Source organism: Glycine soja, chromosome 6, assembly GCF_004193775.1.
Source record: "Glycine soja cultivar W05 chromosome 6, ASM419377v2, whole genome shotgun sequence".
In the NCBI taxonomy this organism is placed as follows: Eukaryota; Viridiplantae; Streptophyta; class Magnoliopsida; order Fabales; family Fabaceae; genus Glycine; species Glycine soja.
Genome location: NC_041007.1, coordinates 5,008,027 through 5,031,013, shown reverse-complemented (window position 1 = coordinate 5,031,013; position 22,987 = coordinate 5,008,027). Strand labels below are relative to the sequence as shown.

Sequence of the window (22,987 nt, the reverse complement as noted above, 5' to 3'; positions counted from 1 at the left end):
GGTTATAATTTATGACCTTTCGATCATTCTTATGGCAAAATCAATTTAGGTATATTTGAAAGTAACTGGTCAATGTGAAAAGGATGTATATAATCCAACAGGGTCAATGAGACGGCGCCATGTGGCAAAATCAGAGTAGGTTGGTGACATGATATAAAGTTATAAACTATAATTTATGAAATAAAAAAAAATATATATATATATATATATATATATATATATATATATATACTTGTAGGTTATAATTAAGAAGAGAAAGGTCAATGTGAAATTGCGCTGATTCCTCATTTGTATAAGCAACTAGAATAGGACGAAAAATGGATGGTTGAGGAAACCGTTTAAATCCTTTTTATACTTAAGGTCTCCTACTATACTAATTACTAACGAGGCCTTTCTTCTAGTTCTAGGGTCAATTGGACATTCAATCACTTTTAAGTGTGTGCCAAAGTACCATATTATAATTTCCTATATTCTTTTGGGTCACTTTCTTATTCCGTTTTGGTTACAATGCCCTGTTTCCCTTCTCCCAACCACGGTACAAAGATATTTACCCAATTTCCAGTGCCATCTCATCTCCCTCTCCTCTCCTTATTTTAAGTTGTTGAACGTTTTAATTTAACCTCATATGTCAATAATAATTCAAAAAAGAAGGAAGTAGAGGATTGGAGAGCACCGAACAAAACAAGGCCCAAATCCATTTATACATCCCATCAAAAAAGAAAGAATGTACTTGCTATTTGGTATTAAAAAAAAAAAGGAGACAAGCTAACAGAAAATTGAAAAATTAGTTGATTGAATAAAAAAATGTTTGATAAAATTAGCTACCAAATTATAATTGATCAATGTAAAATAATATAATCTATATAAAAGGAAGAATTCTAATAAGAATCTAAGGATGAAAATAGAAGACAAGAGTTTAAAATGTTTATACATTTGAATGCTGCTTGAAATAGTATTTCCAAAACAAGCTCTTGAAATGAACTCATTTTCCAAACAAGTTAATCAAATTTTTAAGCTAGTTAAATAAGTTACAAACTAACAAGAAAATCTTGCTAACTGCACCCTAATACGAGGAAATTAAAGACAACTAGGTTTTGCAGCAGAATAATTTATGAGCTATTGTGTGCAGGCTTCAAAATAGTGAAACATTTGCATTGACTCGTTTCTTTTTGTTGATATCAACTCAAAAAAAAGTTTTGGACTAGAGTTTGGCCCAAATAAATTGTCTTTACGAGAAGTACTACATTAGCTATTCATTTTTCTAACACACTCTACTATTGGCTAAGATTTATTAGAAATTATAATTTTTTGTGAGTCTTGCTTCTTATTTTATAACTTCATCTCTTAATTTTGTGGTTTCCAATAAGTATATATTAGGCAAAATGTGTTAGATAGTGAGTTATTAACACTCCTCTTGTCTGCATTAGTGGCCAAGGAGTTTTAAGAAAATCGAGTAAAAGTAATTTTCTTGTGAAATAACAGCAGTTTTACAACAACAAAACAACTATCATTAAGATCAAACCTTATGTTCCATGCCTAATCTTACCATCTTAAGGTACTTCATTTGAAAATTATTGGGGAGTCAAGTTAACGACATAAGATGTGGGGAACCGGGAAAGATAGGATTTCATTAGTGCCCGTTGGCCCTGTATTTCACAAAGTCCATTCTGGAATATAAATGAATGGACTTTCCAAAATCAATAAGAGATGTTCGAAACAATAATGAGAGTGCGGGATATAAATGCCCATGAAATATTATATCAAACCATTTGAATTGAGTTGGGCCAAGGGAACATATCCGTTTGAATCCACTTTTTTGCGATCCACTGGAGTATAGTACTATACTTTTTATCGAACATATCGGCTTAAAGTGTAGTCCATTTCACAGAATGATTTGGTCCATTACAAAGTCTAGTACTGTCTTCGTTTTTATTTTTGTAATAACAAGAATTTCAATGACATTTGATGTGAATTTCAAGAAATAAATTAATATTTTGTTCATAAACTTTAACATACACAGTTATATCAATAAATGGAAATAATGCATTTAATTTTAAGATGCTACAATTTATAAATACAAATTTACAAAAAAGAAAAAACATTGAAGAGTGAGACATATATGTTTCTTTTTGTGTAATTTTTTTTAAAGATTGAAAACAAAAAGTAAAACGAGAGATCTCGTCGCTGTAAGCATTAAGCAATAAGGGAACAAAGCTGTGCAACTTTTTGTGTTCTATTTCAGTATTTTGTTTCCTTATAAGTTATAACTATATAGTCTATAGTTTGGTCTCGGTTTCGGGTTTATTTTTGGATTTTTCGTGTGCAAAGGTCGAAAGACTTAAACCGAACAAGAAATAGACAAATACTACTTAAGTAATAAACCACAGTTTATTCCTTTTCATACATTGTTGTGAAAAAATATTTCAAATATTTTAGATTCACACATTTAAGCTTATTTTTCAAATTAAATTATATTTAAATAACAGTGATAATAATTCAATTCATTGAAGGATTTTTTTAAAAGGACTTACGCTTTTGCTAATAAATATAAAAATTGGGGTTAATTAATTTTAGTACTTCCGTTATTTTCTTAATTAATAAGGTTTAAAAAGTGTGTGGCGATCTCAAATTTTACGATTTGAGTAATAAAAATATTTCATACTTACGTGATAAAAATATTTCAAAAGCTATTACCAGCTCAATTTAGTTTTTCAAAATTTCAATCAAGTAGACCTGAGCTGACCAATTATTATTCATGATCATATTTACATATATTTCAGAAATCAGTTTCTTCATGACTTATTTAACACTCTTTACTTGAGCCTTTATCATTACACAGCCACAAACCACTGATGAACTGCTTATTTTAAGCTTTGGTTGGCCTCTTTGATTCCTAACATCTATGTTTTTTATTAATGATAATTTTATCCGAATTGACAAAGGTTGACTTCCAATTGACAAATTGAACAGTGTTAGACAAACTCATTTTCTTTAAATGGGAGAAAGATGAGTAACGCGACAAGTCTCATAACACCAAAACTCATCAACAATTTTTCTCACTCAAGTGTACCAAAAATCTCACTAATGGAGGAGGAGGAGTAGGTTTTAAATTTGTGGAGCCCACTAGTAGAAAACTCTTATAATTCTTCCCTATTATCATTACTCAACCAAACACAATAACTTTGTTTTTCATATCTCTCTTAAATCACCCATGTGCATTTCTTTCTCCAATATCAACTCAAACATAAAAAAAAAAAAAGATTTAGAGCGTGAAAACCTGCCCTTCTCAATCATGGGTGTATGAAATCCTTAATTTGGCAAAAAAAAAAAAAAATGTTGCCAACTTCAATTTTATTAATAGAATCGATTTGATTTTGTTATATATATGAAAATTTTCAAATTAAAAATAAATGCAAGTTAAAAGGGACCGAAATTTCAATTAAATTTTATTTAGTAGTGTAAAAAAAACTTGGAGTGCGTCTATTTGAAGCAGCACGCTACATTGTTCTCATTCATTTTTATTATTATTTTGTACTCTTTATTTTCTGAATAGGGAATTTTGTACCGATGTGAAAAGGTTGCAAGTGACTTAGTTATTGCATTTGTCTGTATTATGATCTACTGTTTCTTTCAACAACCTACACATGTTTATAAATGACAAAATAATCAATTGAAGAAAAAAAAGAGAGAAAGGAAAATTGAAGCAATATTTCTACTACAATAGGATTTAATTAGTTATTCAGTTGGACAAAACTTATTCTAAATTCGCCAATTAGGAGTCTACTAATTCACTACTTTTTTTTTTGGAGGAAGGAAGGTTTGACTCCTATGAGATACAACAAGTAGGTTTTTTTTACATTTTCGGAACAATTAATTTTAAAAATTACAAAAATAGGTAATTTTTTTTAAAAAAAGTAAATCTTGTTTTAATAACATATTTTGAAACACGACATACAATATTTATTTATTTTTATTTTAGATAAAAAATCATTTTTAAAATGACCGTGTGAATTTTTATTTTTTTATTTGAAGTCATATTGACTTTTTTAATTTAAATTAAGAAGTCGGGAATTTAAACACGACTTTCCCATCTGGCCAATCAAATAATAATATTACTATTATAATCAAGTCTCATCCCCCCCCCCCCCCCCAATTCTTTTTTTCCACCTTGGTTTTATAAATGAAAGGAAGTTGGCTTAACGGCCAAATATTTTTTCTTGAGACAATGATATATATCGCGTTTCATTACACAATTTCAATTTTTAAAAAAAAATGAAAGTTGTGTCACTGTATGCGACTTTTTTAAAATAAAATTTGTCATATTTAAAAAAATTTAAAAAATGTTATGATTTTATTTACGACTAAAATCTGAATTAAAATGTGACTTCAATAAAATTATGTCAACAAAAAAAATATAAAGTCAATGTTTTAAAACATAATTTCTTCGTTCAAAATTATGTTTGTAAAATACGACTTATTCATTTGTGTAATTTTTTAAAAACTTACCAATTTTGATAATTTTCAAGTAAAAAAAACCGGTACAAGTATCAAAACCACACTCAGAGATCATATAATATCATATAAATTTTTTTTTATCATTATATTCATATAGAATATCAAAACAAGCATGTAAAATCATCGTAAATGATAATTCTACTTTTAAAGTTCTGTTTGGATGTAAGATATGCTAAAAGTAAAAGAAAGAAAATTAAGAAAAGAGAAAATTAATTTTTCATATTTTTTAGAATAAAAAAAGGTTCAAAGAAAATAATTATTTTTATTTTTATTTACTGAACATGAAAAACCAGAGGAAATAAAATATAATATCATATTAAATGATTTTAACATCTTTCTTAATATAACGATGAATAAATGAACATTTCAACAAATTCTCGTTTTAGATCTGATTCTTCTGGAGAGCCTTTATTCTGTCTCCTTAATCAAATAGAAAAGAAGTACTTTTTCTTTTGTTTGTCTCCATTTATATCTCATTTTCACTCCAACTTTTGCCTGGGCTGTTAAGTAAAGCCCTCCTAGTTAAGAGTTAGGGATTAGCATTAATCAAATTTTGTGATATTTCACCATATTGATTCAGTTTGTTTAAATTTTTTAAAAAATAATTAAAAAGTGATTTTAAAAAAGTATTAGGAGTTAGAGATTTCTCATTAATCAACTTCTGTTCTTTTAGTACGAACTATTTTTTATTTTGATGCTATTTTTAGTACAAAATGTATACACATAGAACTCTTACCAGGTAGCATTTCTCACGAGAGAGAAGCATAACAGGCACATGTTTGTTCAGCAATTTTAGATTAGACGCAAGCTTCCGCTACTTGTGCTTGGCCGCAAGCTTTTGTGAGTTTGTAGAGGGGCCCATAAAAGTTTTGAAACGGCAAAAAGAAATGGAAACAAAACTTACAAAGCAAGGTAATCATCAGCAATCAGCACAAGGAACAGGTTCTTAAATTTAAGATGTGTTTTACCCGTTTCTTTTATGTTCTAATACACCTTATAATGAGCTTAGGCAGGATGAAAATTGAATATGTAAAAGATCTAACCTCGTAAATAGCCATAGTTAGCAGTCCCCTGTACTGGCACTACACACAGTAGGGGACCACTAGAGCTATGTATGTTCATCTGGTTGGATGTATGCTTTTATCCCCATTGCACTGTCCATTGTTTTGACATGGAGGGTGAGTCATTTATCAAATAGAATAAAGAATAGTACATACATGGTGCCAGGATCTTGTGTTTCACCAGTCACCACTAAGATAAGAGAATCCAGCACATGATGATCATGGCAGTGCCGAAAGATCCTACAAAAAACCATATGAAGTGGACCGACATCATCTTTATGTCCCTTCATCTTCCACGAGGGGCATGATTCACACAACACATTCTCAAAACAAGAAATGAAGGAGCAACCGATGGAACTGATGAATAAAAATATAAAATTGTATATTGATTTTAGATTTTAGATACCTTCTAAGGGAATCCAAGAGCGTTTAACCTACAAAAGAATTGGTACATCTGACATGATTGACGAATTCCGAAATCGGAAAGGTTTTTAAGAATTTCGGAATCGGAGGAACCTGCGAACTTTTTAGCATATCTCTCTACTCTACAGCCTAATGGCTAGAACTACCCAAGAAAATTTTCCCATATATATGACTACCAATTTCTTTTCCATTCATAAGAATTAGTAGTCAGATCAAGAAACGTTTCTAGTGCACCACGATATTCATTGGTTTTCTATTGGATAGAGCCTTCAAATAGCTCTCTGGGCCTGTACATTGTTCAGATTTGTATCCCCAACACACATAGTAAGAGAAAGAGGTCTCAACTCATTCCACATAGAGCGTCAGTGCAAGAAACATCCTCGGACGGCACCATATTTAGATCTGGTATCAAGAAAAAACTTTCCCCGGTTGATTTTATCCTGTTTGGCCTAGATTCTGATGCAAGTGAATGAGTATCTTCTTGAATGGGACGTATGAGGGCCTCCGTAGATACCACTATTCTCTGATGGGGTTGACCAGCAGGCAGACGCTGCGGTTCAACAGATGTTGAACTTGGATTGTTCTGATATTTTGATCCCACATCAAGCTGAAAATACCAAAAATAAAAATAAGGTAAGCAAGAAACGAAAAGGACATCTTCTAAAAACTGACCAACAAAAACGGTGATTCACAATGTCAAAGAAAATATGGACATGCCTTCATTCTCTTCAGACTCTCATTTTTAGCTCTCTGTGCCTCAAAGTTTGCATTTACAGACGCTATTTCCTGCAAAACAAGGGTGATATTAATATTCATGCATGCCCATCTTAATATATGCCTAAATTATAGTTATGGTACTTCACATTTTTTTTCATAAGACAAGGAAGATACCTTTTTCAGATATATGCTTTCCTTTAGCAGGGAGCTCTCCTCTTCCTTTAATTCTGCAAAGGTCTACAAAATGGCAAAAAGAATCATGATTAACACTCATATATAGGCAAAGAAAAGCCATTGCCTGTACCAGAGATCATTCACCAAAATGTTTGAAGTAAAAGAAGAAAGTAGCTTTATTACTACTAGAAGTAAGAGAGGGTAATTTTACCTTTTTTCTTCTGCACCTCTTGGTAGAAGCAGAGTTGCCAGTGTATCCACTTGTAGCAGTAGCCTGAAAATTTGTTTCGGTCATCAAAGATTAGCAAAATAATGACATGAGATTCGGATCAAATTACAGTTTTAATAGGGACCTCAAAGAATACAAAAATACACGACTTGTAGCTAAATCAGATATGAGCAACGAACAAGCAACACAGAAGAATAGTAGTAATATTTTATTTTATTTAGCCTTAAAAATTAGCTTACAAAGGTTGCTTGAATGCTAGATGTTTGCAACCTAATGAACTTATTAATAGTATCAGTAAGTAATTATTAAAAGCAAGTACTGGCTCCGCCTGATTAGCACTGAATCTGTTTGTGTCTGAGGTCACTGACAACGAATTGGTCATACTCTCACCCACCCTCAGGCCCAATGGTTGAAACAACAACCTGCTTGCCTATTACGACTCACACTTCAAACTACGTCATCACAGCACGTGATTTTGGGATGGTCACATGACCTAGCCCTTCAATTTCATTGAGCTTATCTCCTTCTGTTTCTTCAATTTAATTAAGAAAAACAAAATGAGGCACAGCATGGAGTGGGCCAAAGGGGCCGAAGATACTGCGTGGTGCCTGTCTCATCCCATTTCCCACCCCCAAACCAATCCTAATGTTTAAGACACCAACTTTAACTACCCTCACCCCCGTGACACTGATACCACATCCACCTCATAATAATGCTACTGTGCCGCGGTGTTATGTTATGACTGTCTATCACATCTCTACACGAGAAACCCCTCGTCCATACCAACACCTCTCTCAATTCTAATTTTAATTCAAAACACCTAAAAACCATTCATTATGGCTCTTTATTACATATTTGATATTTAAAATTAAAAAAAAAAAAGTAACAATACTTATAAGAGAGAGAGGGAGAGAGAAAAAACAAAGTGAATTCCCCGACCCAGGCCCAGAAGCAGAACTGATTCAACTGAATCATTTAGGACACTAACTTCAACGAATCTCAGGCCCGTCAGCTATCCATAACATGAAGAAGCAAACCTTCCAAATCCACAGTCGGCTCGGTCTTTTCTCCACCGTACCCATTCCCATCTAAATCATGGGGACCCCACAATCCCACGATTTACATTGACCAATATACCCACGCTACCCACTCCCAATTTTCAGTGAAAAAATGGATCCGTGATTCTCATCTCGGTTATCGCTGCCGGGAAAATTGGTGGAAATTGTCAAATTATTGATTTTTGTTTTTTCACCTTGACAACAGAAAAAAAGTGGTGTCAGCGGAATGTTAGTTTGACCTATGAAGGGCGTTTTCGTCAATCCGTCGAATGACCGGCCAAACAAAAGCAGGTGAGAACAAAACACCGAGCCTTTTTTCCAGTGGACCTAACGCCCCCACAAACATCCCAGCATTTCCGTCACCACAATTTCATAATGAAAAAACATTTAAAAAAACAAAAAAATTACAAGATCAACCAACCTCCATAAGAATTAAAAGAAAATCGAAAGGAGAACTAATTAGCAAGTTCAATTTAATTAAAAATTAATAAGAAAGGAGAAATTGACAGATTTGCCCGTGATGTCAGCGAAAAATCGAAAAAGATGCGAGCGATTGGAAAAGGAAGAAAGGAAAAACAGTTAAGACTTAAAAACACCGCTGGCCTAGTGCGAGTGAAAAGTGAAAACAGAGATGAAGGGCAAAATTGTCAGAAAAGAAGGAAACGTCATTTGGAAGGCAAGAATGTTTCGTGACGCACGCCAAGCCATCTGAACCGCCCCAAACTACCACAGTTCTCCGACAGCGGAGAGAGTTGCGCGCGGTTCGTAGTTCGTAAGGGTATTTCGGTAAAAAAAAAACTCAAACTCTGACGCACACAAACAGAGATCAGGAGAAAACAGAGAGAAAGAAAGAGAGGGAACCTTGGATACGGCGGCGTGATGGTGGTGGTGGCGGCTGGAGTCTTCGTAACTGTCGGCGCCGGCGCTCCAAGAGAGGGGCGTGGTGGGGCTGCATCTGGTGGAAACGGCGGCGTCGCATCGGGAGACGGCGGCGGAGGTTAGCCTTGATCTTGAGCGCGGCTGTTTGACTCCCCAGGAGAAAGGTAAAAGCTGCTGGTGGTGAGATTTGTGTAAAACGGTACCTTGCTTGAGGCGTAGCAGAAGCTCCACCACAACGGTGTCATCCTCCATCGCCGCACGCACCCACTCGTCGTCGTTCACCATCTTGGCCGTTCAACACTCATCAAAGGGAAATAATCTAGCGTGAGTATTGAAGAGAGAGAGAGAGAGAGAGAGAGAGTGGTGGCGGAGGTATTGGAGGAAAAGATAAAGAGTGGAATGAGCATAGGTTTATATACTAGTATAATTTTAGTTTTAATAATAAAAAGAAAAAATGAGCGAAGGGGTGAGGATATTGTGTGGGGGTGAGGAAGGAGGAAGGTGGAAGATGGAGTAGATTCGAGTTATTCTTGGTTCGCCGTTCTTGGTTAAAAAGCAAGCTAGTGGGGTCTCACTCTCTTTTCCAATCCCAGACCCCACCTACTGACATTTGGCAATGTCAATTTCCTTTTCTCTCTCCCTTTTTTTTATTCCCTTTCCTTATTAGTATTACCCATTGCAATCTTCAAATCATCAAAATCTAATTTACGGATTTCATCCCTTCATATATCCTCTATAATATGTTACAATTTTAAATTTTTTTATTAATTTTTTTTATGGGATTTAGATTTTGGGACTCATCAAATCTTCACGGGACTTTAAAGAATATTTAGAGATATACTTGCATATTATCATAAGTAAGATTCTCCCTGAAAACAATAAATATTTAACTTATATATTTTTAATATATGAGTTTATTTCTTACTAGTTGGAATATTTTTTATGATGATTAAAATTTTGTATCAAGAACATTGCACTTTTTTATTTGACTCTATTCTATTAGAATATTTTAAAATAATTGCATTTAGTAAATAAACAATACAAAAATATTTCTAAGTTTATCTCATTTCTTTAAAACTAAATTCCTCTATAAAATAATTTTTGAATTATCATTGACTTCCTTGTCCGGCAAAAATTACATGTTTATTTTCTAAATTACGACATGAATCCAAAATCATAAATATTGGCGTAGGAAAAAAGATAAAGAAAATCAAATATTTATATATGGAAGGACATTGATAACTTCCTTATCTGACAAAAATTACATGTTTATTTTCTAGATTATGACATGAATTCGAAATTCATAAATATGGGTGTAAGAAAAAAAAAGGAAATCAAATATTTGTATATGGAATAACATTGAGAGAGATAAATTAATTTCAATATTTAACGGTTAGTAAAAAAATACTCTATGTTAAGAAAACAATCTAAAAGATAGGCTTATTTAATCTTTTATTAGTGGCAATGTTTAAATTTATGAATAAAATATTCTTTTTTCTGAGTTAAAAGATCATAAGTGTTGTCTGATTTATAGAATGAGAGATCAATTTTTTGAGTATTTCAAAAAAAACATTTTAATTTCAATAAAGTATTAACCCCTGAATTAACTTATTTTGTTTGTTTGCTTTTAGTATTCAGAAAGAAAAAAAATATCTTGCGTAAGGAAGATCATTTCAAAGACTCAAACTATAAGTTATTCCTCTTCTACCAAGGGTGCATTCAATTCATTGTGATTTGTTGGCTATTCAGTTATTCCTCCTCTACCCAGACGGTCTCGTTCCACTCGACAAAGTTTTAAATTACTATTACCTCTTCTGTTTTATGAGAATCAATGATTAATTTTTAAATTTATTAAGAGTTAATTTTTTTTATATTCTTAATTCATTGTTAACTCTATTTATTAGGTATTTATTGATTGGCCTATCAATATTAATATTAAATAAGACCATCAATTATAACATTTAAATTTAAAAATATTTTTAAAATAAAATTTAAATTTATGATAATATTAAATGTGACTATCTTATGTTTCTTATATTTAGGATCGAAAATAATATTAACCAACATTTATGATAACTGTGAAATATAAACTAATTTGATAGTGAATTTGAATTAATAAGTGGGTGTAATTTCTTTACTTTATTATTGTTTTTAATGAAATAATAAAGAAATTAACATCTTTGTTATTTTTTATTAGCAAAATTCAAAAGAAAAATATTTCAAGTGCATTAGAGAAAAAATTGATAAAAAACTAGAAGAAGAAACCTTGAAGAAAAATTAGAAGAATTGAAAAGCCCGCTTAATGCGCAAGACAAACTCAGTGCGCAACACACGCTTAGTGCGAAAAAGGCCCACGCTGAGTTAAATGCTCATTTGTTATTTTCTTGCAGGAAATCTCTCCAAGTTTGAGCTCACATTGTAATTTGGCTCCTTTCCGCAGGCGTTTCACTTCTTTACAACGCATTACTGACTCTTTAATTAGGGGCAGATCCACATCAGGTGTTCAAGGAAAATTACGTTGTCTGATTATAGCAATTACAGTCTACTGTATTTGGTTGTCTAGGAACAAGCTGATTTTTGAATATTATCAATTTTCTGTAATAGAGGTTATTTGCAAGATTAAGTTTCTTATGTATAGACTAGTGCACCTGTTGCATTTGTTTTAGCATTTTGATATAGGTCTTCTTGTATTAGGGAGACTTTTGATTTTCTTTAACTGCGGGGTATGCCCCATTTATTATTGTATCATTTTGGGTTTAATATAATTTACATTTTTTCCCAAAAAAAAAAGGCCCACGAAGAAGTTCAAAGGCACACTTAATGCGAAAGCCCGAAGTCAGCATGAAAATTAAGCTATCTAGTGTCTACATGACAATGAGAGGCTAAAACCTCATTTAGTTAGGGTCTGACAGGCCTAAAAAGCCAACAGATATATTGTAATGTTTCATATCTATCAATGCAATCAGGTGTTTTCTTTCCTATTATCCTTTCTTATTTTAATTTCATCTATCATTCATTATTTTATCATCTTTAGGGGTTAGTCGCTCGGGAAACGGTAATCTTTAACAAAAATACAAGGAATGTCTTACTTGCATATGTTTTAGGGGCAATTCATTGGGAAATGGTAATGTGTACAGAACTGGGAAAAGGTATCTCAACATTGCATTTCTAGGGATAGAGTTACTTTGTTGTGACTCTGCATACATCTTTATACTTAATGTTGTTTATGATTCCATTTTTGCAAAGGAATCTAGGAGAGATAATACATAAATTAGGCTCTTGATCGTGAGGGATCCGAGTTGAGCATATTAATAAATGTGGGTAGGAAACATTCACCAAATTGATAGAGAAAAATATAAAATAATACATCTTAGGCAAATAAGTTAGGTTAGGTCCCAACATTATTATCACATTTTGAGAATTTATCTTCATTTATCTTTATCTTATCTTTTACTTTTCTTATCTTATCTTTCTTTATCTTTATCATCTTTTAATTCAAATATTTTATCTTTTCTATCTTTCTTTGTTTATTATTTTATTTCTTTATTTCTTGCTTTTTAATTTGGGTTTGCATCGTACAAAGTCTTTGTGGATTCGACACTCAAATAATTTACTATTTGTCACAACATTAGTTCACTTACCAATTGGTTAACACTTCAGTATGTAAAAACTAAAAAGTTGTAATCTCATAGTCATGGACCATGGCTTTGAAACTCAAAAAACTTATCAAAGCAATCACAATTACGATTTAATGCAGAATATAAAAGTTCGCTTAGTGCGCAAGACAAACTCAACGTGCAACACACGCTTAGCATGAAAAGGGCCCACGAAGAAGTCCAAAGGTGTGCTTAGCACGAAAGCCTGCGCTAAGCCCGAAGTCAGCGTGAAAAATTAGCTACTTAGTGCCTATATAAGGAGGATGGAGCAGAAGAAAAAGACATGGAGTTTTCTTTTTTATTATCCTTTCTTATTTTAATTTCATGTATCATCCATTCTTGCATCATTTGTACGAGTTAGTCATCCTTAATAGAAATACAAGTAAGGTCTTTATTGTAGCTCTGCATACATCTTTATTTGATGTTGTTTATGATTTCATCTTTGTAAGGAAACTTGGGAGGGAGAATACATAAACTAGGTTCTTCATTGTGAGGGGTCCAAGTTGAGCATATTAATAGATGCAGGTAGGAAATATTAACCAAATTGATAGAGAAAAATCTAAAATAATCTTAGGCAAATAAGACAAGCATAGTTCCCAACATATCACATTCTGAGAATTTATCTTCATGTTATCTTTTAGTTTTCTTATCTTATCTTTCTTTATCTTTTGTTTTCTTTTAACTTTATCATATTTTAATTTAAATATTTTATCTTTTCTATCTTCTGTTTTTTATCTTTAAATCTTTTATCTTTTCTTTTAAATCTTTATTTTATCTTATTTCCTATCTTTCTTTTTTATTATTTTATTTCTTGTTTTTTAATTTGAATTTGCATCGTACAAAGTCCTTATGAATTCGACACTCAAATAATTTACTATTTGTCACAACATTAGTTCAGTTACCAATTGGTTAACACTTTAGTATGTAAAAACTAAAAAGTTGTAACCTTATAGGCATGGACCATGGCTTTGAAACTCAAAAAACTTATCAAAGCAATCACAATTACGGTTTAAAAATGTAAATCTTTTTAAGAAAAATGTAAGTTTCAAAACTCGCCAATAAAATCTTCATATATCAACAATTAAATTTGATTCTATATTTTTGTAAAATATGATTCTGATGCTTACCAATTTCCCTAAATGATTTGGATCGCAATTTCCATGAGTTTGGTGAATGAGGTCGTGACCATATATGCATGGACATTGGAGAAAATCAAATACACGCAGAAGATGGAAAGTGGTATTGACAAAAAAAAAAGACATGTATGGAAACTGAAAAGTGGTAGCAAAATATCAAGAAGAGAGGAAGATGAGAAGGACAAGACAATTGTTGCAGCCAGATATGATGGGGAAGGGTTTCTTGTGTGTGTGGGGGCGGAAGGGAAGCTAAGCAGGTATATGGTTAAGTTATAATACAGTCCACAAATATTTTTTTTTTAATTTTTATCGGATTATCTACCTGTCTGAAAAGAAAAATCTTAAAGATTAACACGGTATTCAATTGAAAAGAATCAACTAAATAAAAAATAATAAAAATGGATGAAAGACAGCAAAAAGAGATGAAAAGTGAAGTAAAAAAGAATAAAAAAATTAAAATGATTTGGTAAGTAAAAAATAAAATAAAAAATTAAGTATATATACAATTTTCATTTTACTTCACGCATATGCCTTTTTTTTTTGTTAAGATTTTTTTAAAATTAAATAGATATAATCGATTATGTCTAAGCATAAGATTTTTTTATGTGTTGTGGATTTTTTTTTATCAAAAAAAAAAAAAGATACATAAGCAATTATGTCTACATTATGTTATAGGCACAACCGATTAAAAAACAGCTACTTCGTCTTTTTTTATATTTGCAGCCACGTGTTTTTTTTTCTTAAAAAAAAAAACCTCTCATCTTTGAACCTCACGAGGAAACAATATAACAGTTTCAAAAATATAAACCATGCCACATATTTACTGTACACTTTTGATACGCTTTCACATTTTCATTTTATTTTGAGGTGAAAGTGATATCCGTTCGTTGTAACTCTTTTTCTTTTCACTACTTTTAATGCTCATTTTAATCGAACCGAACAACTTTTCACTTTCACTTTTATCTTGTTTCATTCTACTATCCACTTTTATTATCTATTTTCAACACCAACTAAGATGATTTATGGTCACTTGATAGTAAGAAGATTTTGCCTGCATAAAAATTAAACTCTAAAAATGTATAATTGTTTTATCAGACTCTAAAAATATATAATATTAAGTTATTACTAAGATAATACTTATTATATAAAGCAAAAAACTCATCGGTTACTAATTACATGGAGAATGAAGTTTTGTTTAGCTATTATGAGAACTAAAAAAATATAAAATTTCAAATTATATTTAAATGATTAATATTAAAAAATGCATATGATATTTTTAAGTAACTATGTAACTATTACTGTTGTTTTTCACTTTTTCTATTTTTAATAATACATAAATAATTGAATAAGTTAGATGTATCATTTTTATATTTCCAAATAAAAATTATTCCTAGTACGCCAAAGCGAGGAAAGAAACCAAGTTACACGAGAGACACGAGTGAATGATTAGAAAGGAAGAGTGCGTGACAAGCGTTACTCCTTTCGGCGACTTCAACTCTTCAAGCTTTCCCTGTCACCATTGGGATTTGCACTAACACGGCAAATTTTGAAACCCTATCACAAATTCACAAGTAATACTAGAATTTATTCCTCTTTTCGATCTAAATTAATTAATTTTATTAAAGTTTATTAATTTCAATCAAACTAATTTTTTTCTTAAATTATATTTCATTAAAATTTGATATCAAATATAAAAAAATATTTAGCCTATTGAATGAATGATATATTTGAAAATAGCCGCATTAAATACGAAGAAATCATTTAAGATTTGTTTGCATTTGAGAGTATAAAAAAATGGATTTTTTATCATGTTATTTATACAAAATATCTATTTATTTTATTGATGACTAATAAATGAGAATTTAACTGATCACCTTTATTAGAGTTTTTTCTCTTAATTGTGGTTTTTTTTCATTCATAAGATTTTTTACCCAACATGCTGGATCTAAAACCCTAGGGGACAATTCATTTGAAAAATAAAAATTAATAATTATTATCATGAAAGAGGAGAGGAATCATGGGTAGAGATTAAAATAAAACAAATTAAGGAGACAAAATGTACATACTCAAGATATTTACATGAACTTTTTTAAAAAATGAGAGTGTGCATGTGCACCCATAAAGTAAGTGTGGATCTATCACTCCAAACCAATAACTTGTTGATAAAATAAAAGATTTTAGTTTGTTATCTTTCATATCGGAGAACATATAAGATTAACTAAAATTTTAGTCAAATAAACGTTTAAAAAAATTCAATCTATATTTTCTAAATAAAAGTTTGGCTGATGAAAGTTTGTAAGATTTTTTTTTTCTGATATAACCTTTAATGGGTAGGGATTAATTTGTACGTTATAATTTCTTATCTTTCATATCGGACAACATATTAAATGATATCTCATGATATGTCTGCATGTTAGTTTTAAAATTATTTAATATGGTTCATTTTTTCCAAGTTAAAAACACACAAAAAATACTAGGCGACTTTTTGAAAGCATTTAATGTTTTATGGTGGCTAAAAGCCGCTAGAAATTTTTTGCAACCTCTCACTCACTCTCACATTAAACCAAAACCATCCTCTTAAAAAAAACAATCTTAAAATTATTATATAATAAAAAAACCTATAATTTTTAACTTTTTATGAAACATAGAATCGAATTTTTAAGTAAAATTTTAGTTTAGAAATTTTAAAATTTCTGAAATTGAACGAAAATGGATTTTTAAGTAACAATATGATACTTATATGATTATTTTGTAACGTGATGAGTGTGATTTTTCCCTTGTTTCTATTGGGCCCAACACTAGTTTCAGGCATATCACACTTTCTATATAGATCTCATGTCATGTTATTGACACTTGCTGCTAAGTACACCCCTTCCTCTTCTCTCTATATATTTTAAATTAGAGAGACCACGGATTTGGATTGCTTCATAGCGAGTAATGCTATAGCTGCCGAAATAAAACAACCGACCAATTCTTCGAACCGCACTAAAATAGTAAAATGACACTTGCAAACCTTTTTGACTGAAATATTCATTTAATTTAATCTTTAAAAATGTGTTTTACTTTCCAAATATATCCCTTATTATCTCTGAATAATTTTTTACGAATCAAACCCAGATAGACGGTGAGGTACAATAGCTTCCGACTGAACTCAACAACACAAATGATTCAAGAATAAGAATACGTAAATCTAAAATCTTTCATGTCAATTTTGCAACAATCAAATTTGAATTTCCTCCAATCCACTCCTCATTTAAGAATTAGATTCGGCAAATCAATACTTTCTAATTAAATGAGATTTCCACTTTCCTTCGTCCTCTTAGTTGTTGTTCTGCAAAAATCCTAAACCCAAGCTCAGAAAACGAAGATGAGGGAGGAAGAAATGGTGGAAAACATAACATCAATTTTGCAGAAAAAGAACAAGGTAAACGGAGGAGTGGAATCCTTCATCCCTCACCCCTCTCATCCTCTCACGGAAGCCCCTTCACTCCGAAACCACGCGCCACCGTCCATCCGTTCCTCTGAATCGCCGCCCTTCTCCACAATGCCGTTCACAGTGGGACAAGGAGTAAGTTTGAAATGTTTAACTCGAACCTTCATCTATATGCTTGCATTCAACTTTTAATTTTTGTTCACATGTTCTGTAATTTAAGGTGCATATGCGTTGCTCCATTTTGATTTCTTTTACCAAAATCCAAAATTACTTTCCAAAATTAGGATATGTTGTTCGATATAATAATTCAGTACTTTTTTTTATTTTTCTTTCCAAAATTGTGACATGGAGTTCACTAGTTTAATTAGCAAGTTGACTTGGTCAACTGTCAAAATAGTTAATATGTTCAGTAATATTTTTAAAATAGTACTATTTTAGTATTTTGTTCTTAAGAAGTCTTTATTGCTGTTGAAAATATTATTTTGCTCAGTTTCAAAAGCAATTCGTCATACTCTTCACCATATTATATTTTTAATATTTAAAATATCTTCTAATATTGTAAAAAATATCAAGCTTTTGTTGAGAAGGGCCAATCTGCGCGCATAAGTGGGTCACTTCGGTGCAAAAGCGCTGTATCAGCTGATTCAGCTCATGTTGCAAGTGTCTATCAAAAGTTAACACTTAAACGTAGAATTTCTAAGATTTGCTCGTGAATAGTGGACCATATTTCGATCAGGAATAAGGTTACCCTATTATTATGCAAAAACATATATAGTAACATTGTTTCCAAGAGGCTTTGGATCTTGTGCCAGAGAATCTAGCACATTTCAGATCCTAATAAATTCCATTTTTCCCTACATAAATGACATAATCATTTTGTGGATAAAGCTGGTATGGATCACTAAGGGCCTATACTTGTCATTTCAAGTTCCTTGAATGTAAACACTTAAATATAAACAAAACCTTATGTTATGGTCAGTGCAATACGCCAATACATGTTCTTTCAGAAATGCTTGTGCAAAAACATCTAAGGAGTAGACTCAAATAATGAACATGATCGTGATTTGATTATGATCCAGCAAGTAATCAATAGTCTGAATGATTTTAGCACAAAAAGATGTGGCCAAAGGATTCCAAGCCTTGATTCCTGCAGATAGTCCATTTTGTCTTGACAGGTCATTAGAGCTTTCCAATTGGTATGTATGAATCTATTTTTTTGGCAATTTATGCATGGCAGCAGCCTAATTGGGCCCTTTCATTTTAATTTTTTGCTCAACCTTTATTGCTGTTGAAACTTATATGTACATGTTTACATTAGTGATCCACACCAGCTTTATCCACAAATGATTATATGGGGAAAAAAACAGAATTTAAAGTGTTTGGTCACAGTGGACAGAGATTTTTGTATCTAGCAGTGATGAAGGCAATGGAATTGCTTAGAACTCCTGGGTAAAACTCTGGATTATGTTAAACACATACACCCAGAGATTTTACAGTTTTTGAATTTATGACTTGATTCCGATCGAAGCAGAAACTTGTTATACTAAATTGCTGTACAAATCTTATTCAAAACACTACAAGAGAACAATTAATAACAATTATAACAATTAGATGCTGATTAAAATTAAGATTAAATTAGGATTTTTGTTTCCCTAATTTCTCAAATTCATGATTTTGATCTCCATAAATTTTAATTGTAATATTTGATCCTAGTCTTATAAATTGATGATTTTGGTTATTAACAAATAATTATGATCAATTGAGTTGTCAAGTTAATTATAAATTAATTAAAAATATTATTATTGCTAATTTTTTATAATATTGTGCTTCTCCTCTTCTCTCCAAACACCTATTCTATTTTTATTGTCGCATGCAACTCCACTAATAGTAACATTACATGACTTAATAGTCTTTTATTAATTTTTTTAATGATTAGTAATTTTTATTTAATTTATAATTAATTTAATATCTCTAATAACCACAAGTGTTAGTTAATAATCTATCCGGGAAATCAAAATAGCAAATTTATAAAACTAGAGATCAAATGTCAATTAAAAATCAAGGGGACAAAAATCATGAATTTGAAAAATTAGGGGAACCAATTAAACCTAAAAATAATAAACAATTGGGATTAAAATATTTTAAAATTAAAATCAAAATCTAATACAACCATTAAATCTCTAAAAAATTCACCAAACAAATTAGGTCATAAAATATCTCAATTCTCGTTAATCCATCATCATCACTATCATGATTGTTACCACCTTCGTTATCATGATCATCATCGTCATCGCTATAGCCACTGCCACCGACGATAACAATGATGACGACGATGATTATGACAACAGAGGTGGTGGTGATGATGATAATCATGATGATGATTACAACAATGGCCATGATGATTGCAATGACAATGACGAAGAAGGTCATGACGATAGAGATGGTGAAGGTTGATGACAGTGATAATGACGATAATGATTATGGTGGTGACTTTAATCATGATGAAGACAATGACAATCATGATAATGATGAAATAATTGAAATATTTTAAGGAATGATAATTGATATATTTATAGATTTATTTGTTGTTTGGTTAATCTTTTATAAATTTGATAATATGTTAAAATTTAATTTAAAATTTTAAATATTTTAATCTCAACGGTCTATTATTTTTATTCTTGATCTGATAATTACTATTAGTTATTCTCGTATTCTCATATAAAATATTATTCTCATTTTCTCACAAGAAGTTGTAATTAATATATATATATATATATATATATATATATATATATATATATATATATTAATTAAGGAATGTTTGCATCACTCCTTTTAACACACTCCTTTTTAATACATTTTCTATTATTTAGTAAAATTTATGTAAGTCCCATTAATAATAAATGGACTCATTAAAAGGGTAAGATCCTTAGTATTTTTTGAGATTCACATGAATTTTATCCAATTCAGAATGTATTAGAAAATACTTGCTACTCTTAACACTACTAAGAAAATCATGGCTGTAATATTGTGCATACTAACTTGAATCTTGGATGATGCATAAATTATGTATTTCTATTTTCAGGAATTGTGGAGGTAACGGTGCTTTGAAGATGTGCAGGAGACACAACTGGATGCTGTAATCAGACATTTGTAAATATCATTCATATTCATTTCTCATTTAAATCTAGCTAGAGTGAGTAACTTGTACAAATGCAACTGATTCATGTGAATGCAATGGATTTAGACTTTTTATCAAGAGGTTTTTATTAATTTTGCAGTAGTTGACCTTGTCCTACGTAAAGAGTTAGAGTTCTATCGTGCCACTTAATCTTTTTTCAGTTTGATTTTGAATTTGGAAGAAATATTCATATGAAAGTCTAACTACATATTCAAGTACTGATAATTTTTGTTGTCTATAAGTTTATATATATATATTACTAACTTCTTTCGTGTATGATCTTACGATGTATGCAAATAAATGCGTACGTAGCTTAATTACTGCTTTGGGGTTCTCTTGTCTCTTGATGATTGAGTGACCCATGTATGAGCTGTTTAATGATGGCCTATAAGTTCAATCACATGAAATGATTCAAGAAATTAATCTTCACTTGTTCTCTCCTGAACTTTGAAGTTACTCTATTTGGGGTGCTTTTTGTGAAGATATCATGAAACTGCTACGTGAATTAACACTGCACAAACTCACGTTATTCTACCATATATAAATAAACACAAGCACATATGGAATATGTTTTACGATTTACAGTATGGAAAATTTCTGAAAAGAAAATTGAATTATTGACTACACTACTTGGGCCACTAGGTAATGGCAAAACGTTTCTATAGTATCCATGCCTGGCAATATAAATATGATATATAAACGTTTGTACTTTGGCTTAGCAATGATTGTGATCATGATCTGACGTTAGAGCAACTTCAGAATAGAAATGTGTATTTTGCTAGTTAGCAACATACATACCAACTGTTTTAAATGCTAAAAATGTTAGCTAAAATTGGTAAGGAGAATAAGATGCACGAAACCTTGTTAGTAAACGGCGGTCAAGTATCACTATCAGTTGGCCGTTCCTCTGTTAAAGGAAGATCCTTCCTGTCTCTAATTCTATGTTTACATGGAGTGAGTTTACTCGGTGGAGGATATTACTTTCATATAAAGATGAGACTAATGAATATAGATTATTAGATTTTAGTTGAAGGGTTTTTTTTTTTTTACCTGAAATATCTTATGTCAAATTCATTTTCAAATTTAGTTATTTATATATGTGGTGATGATTTAAATTTACACTTTTCACATTGTTAAATGGTAATTACTTATTTTATTTAAAAAATATTTTTCAATAAACAAGTTTAAACAAATATAACTATTTTAATTACTCATAAATCATGTTAACAATGACTTTTAAGTTATATAGTTATTGTAAAAATAAATAAAATGATTTTATTAGTTGATAGTATAAAAATTCTTTATAATATTAATGTATGTACTATTTTCACTTTATTTTATTGTCAGAAATTTAATTCTCGTACTTTTCAATAAAAATCATAGATTCCAATGTAATTTCTCTCAACTTTTTAAAAATCAATTCTACCAAACTATACTCCAATACTAAAACAAACGGGCACTTAAGGTAAAATAAAGAGACACTTAAACACTTTTATACTACTTACCTAATTAACAATATATATTAGTCCCATAGAAGAGCATCTAATTTTAGCTTTCATACCGAAAATAATATATATGGAAAAAATAATGTGAAAGGAACTCTTACCGATAAATTGAAAATATTTACCCACCTTAATCCGTATAGCTTAATTAACAGCAGCGAGATTAGTAGATTACCGACAGAAATTTTATCTCAATACTTTTCCTATCCAACTAATTAATTGAACATCCACTGGCTGGCTCTACATCTACCATCTGGTTGAACACAATTGATTCAAATTGCAGTAAAAAAATAATAAAAATTGATTCAAATTAATTAACTCTATCGAGAGACTCACTAGAATTTTTCACAACTTGTCAAACAATTTTCTTTTTTGCTATACATTATATATTGTTTTCGTGTTTCCTAAACAAGCATTCTGTTATCACCGATTAAAGACTAAAAATAAAATATATTAAATAAAAATAAAACTTATATAGTTTTCAACATATTAAATATATATTTTTTTTGGATAAAGAACATATTAAATAATTTGTCATTATTTACTAAAAACTTTCCACATATATTATTCTCAAAGCTGGAGAAATGAAAACAGAAACCTTGTGTTGTGTCAATATCATATCAGGTTGTAGTGATCTTTTTCCATCTAATTTTGTTCATTGAAAATGTTTGCAACATTATTTTTAATTGTAATATATTCCTTTGGTTGCAGGTCAGTGGTCACGAGCTTGTAGCTTAAGAGTTGTTAGTTAAAGACGTACCTAGCTCAACCGAAAGCCTTCCTTATACTTCCCGCAATAAATTCAAATCTTTAATTTCTTGGTATGAAAAAAAAAACACACACACACAAAAACTAGACGTTGCTTCTCATCTCTCATTGTCTGTCTCTGAATGTTACCTTTGTGTGTGAGCCAAACAATGAATGACACCAACCTTCTAACCTCTGAAAATGATCTCACTCTCACCACACTACTATCACCAAACAATGAGTTTATGTTCTTTCATATAAAAATCCATAAGAGCA

General features: G+C 30.8%; 1 protein-coding gene across 2 annotated transcripts; it reads right to left on the bottom strand.

Annotated features, from left to right (window-relative positions):
- Positions 1 to 5,515: 5,515 nt before the first annotated feature.
- On the bottom strand, positions 5,516 to 9,593 carry LOC114414949. 2 transcript variants are annotated; one of them, XR_003667294.1, is made up of 6 exons: positions 9,039 to 9,593; positions 7,102 to 7,164; positions 6,891 to 6,953; positions 6,717 to 6,785; positions 5,983 to 6,606; positions 5,516 to 5,816 (listed from the first exon to the last, which is right to left on the bottom strand). XR_003667294.1 is itself a non-coding variant. In XM_028379405.1 (5 exons), the coding sequence occupies exons 1-5, from the start codon at positions 9,339 to 9,341 to the stop codon at positions 6,340 to 6,342; spliced, it is 765 nt and encodes a 254-aa protein (XP_028235206.1). In that variant the 5' UTR covers positions 9,342 to 9,593; the 3' UTR covers positions 5,914 to 6,339. The 2 variants fall into 2 exon arrangements, 1 of the variants encoding a protein (XP_028235206.1); XM_028379405.1 differs by lacking the exon at positions 5,516 to 5,816 and having other exon boundaries at positions 5,914 to 6,606.
- Positions 9,594 to 22,987: the final 13,394 nt, after the last annotated feature.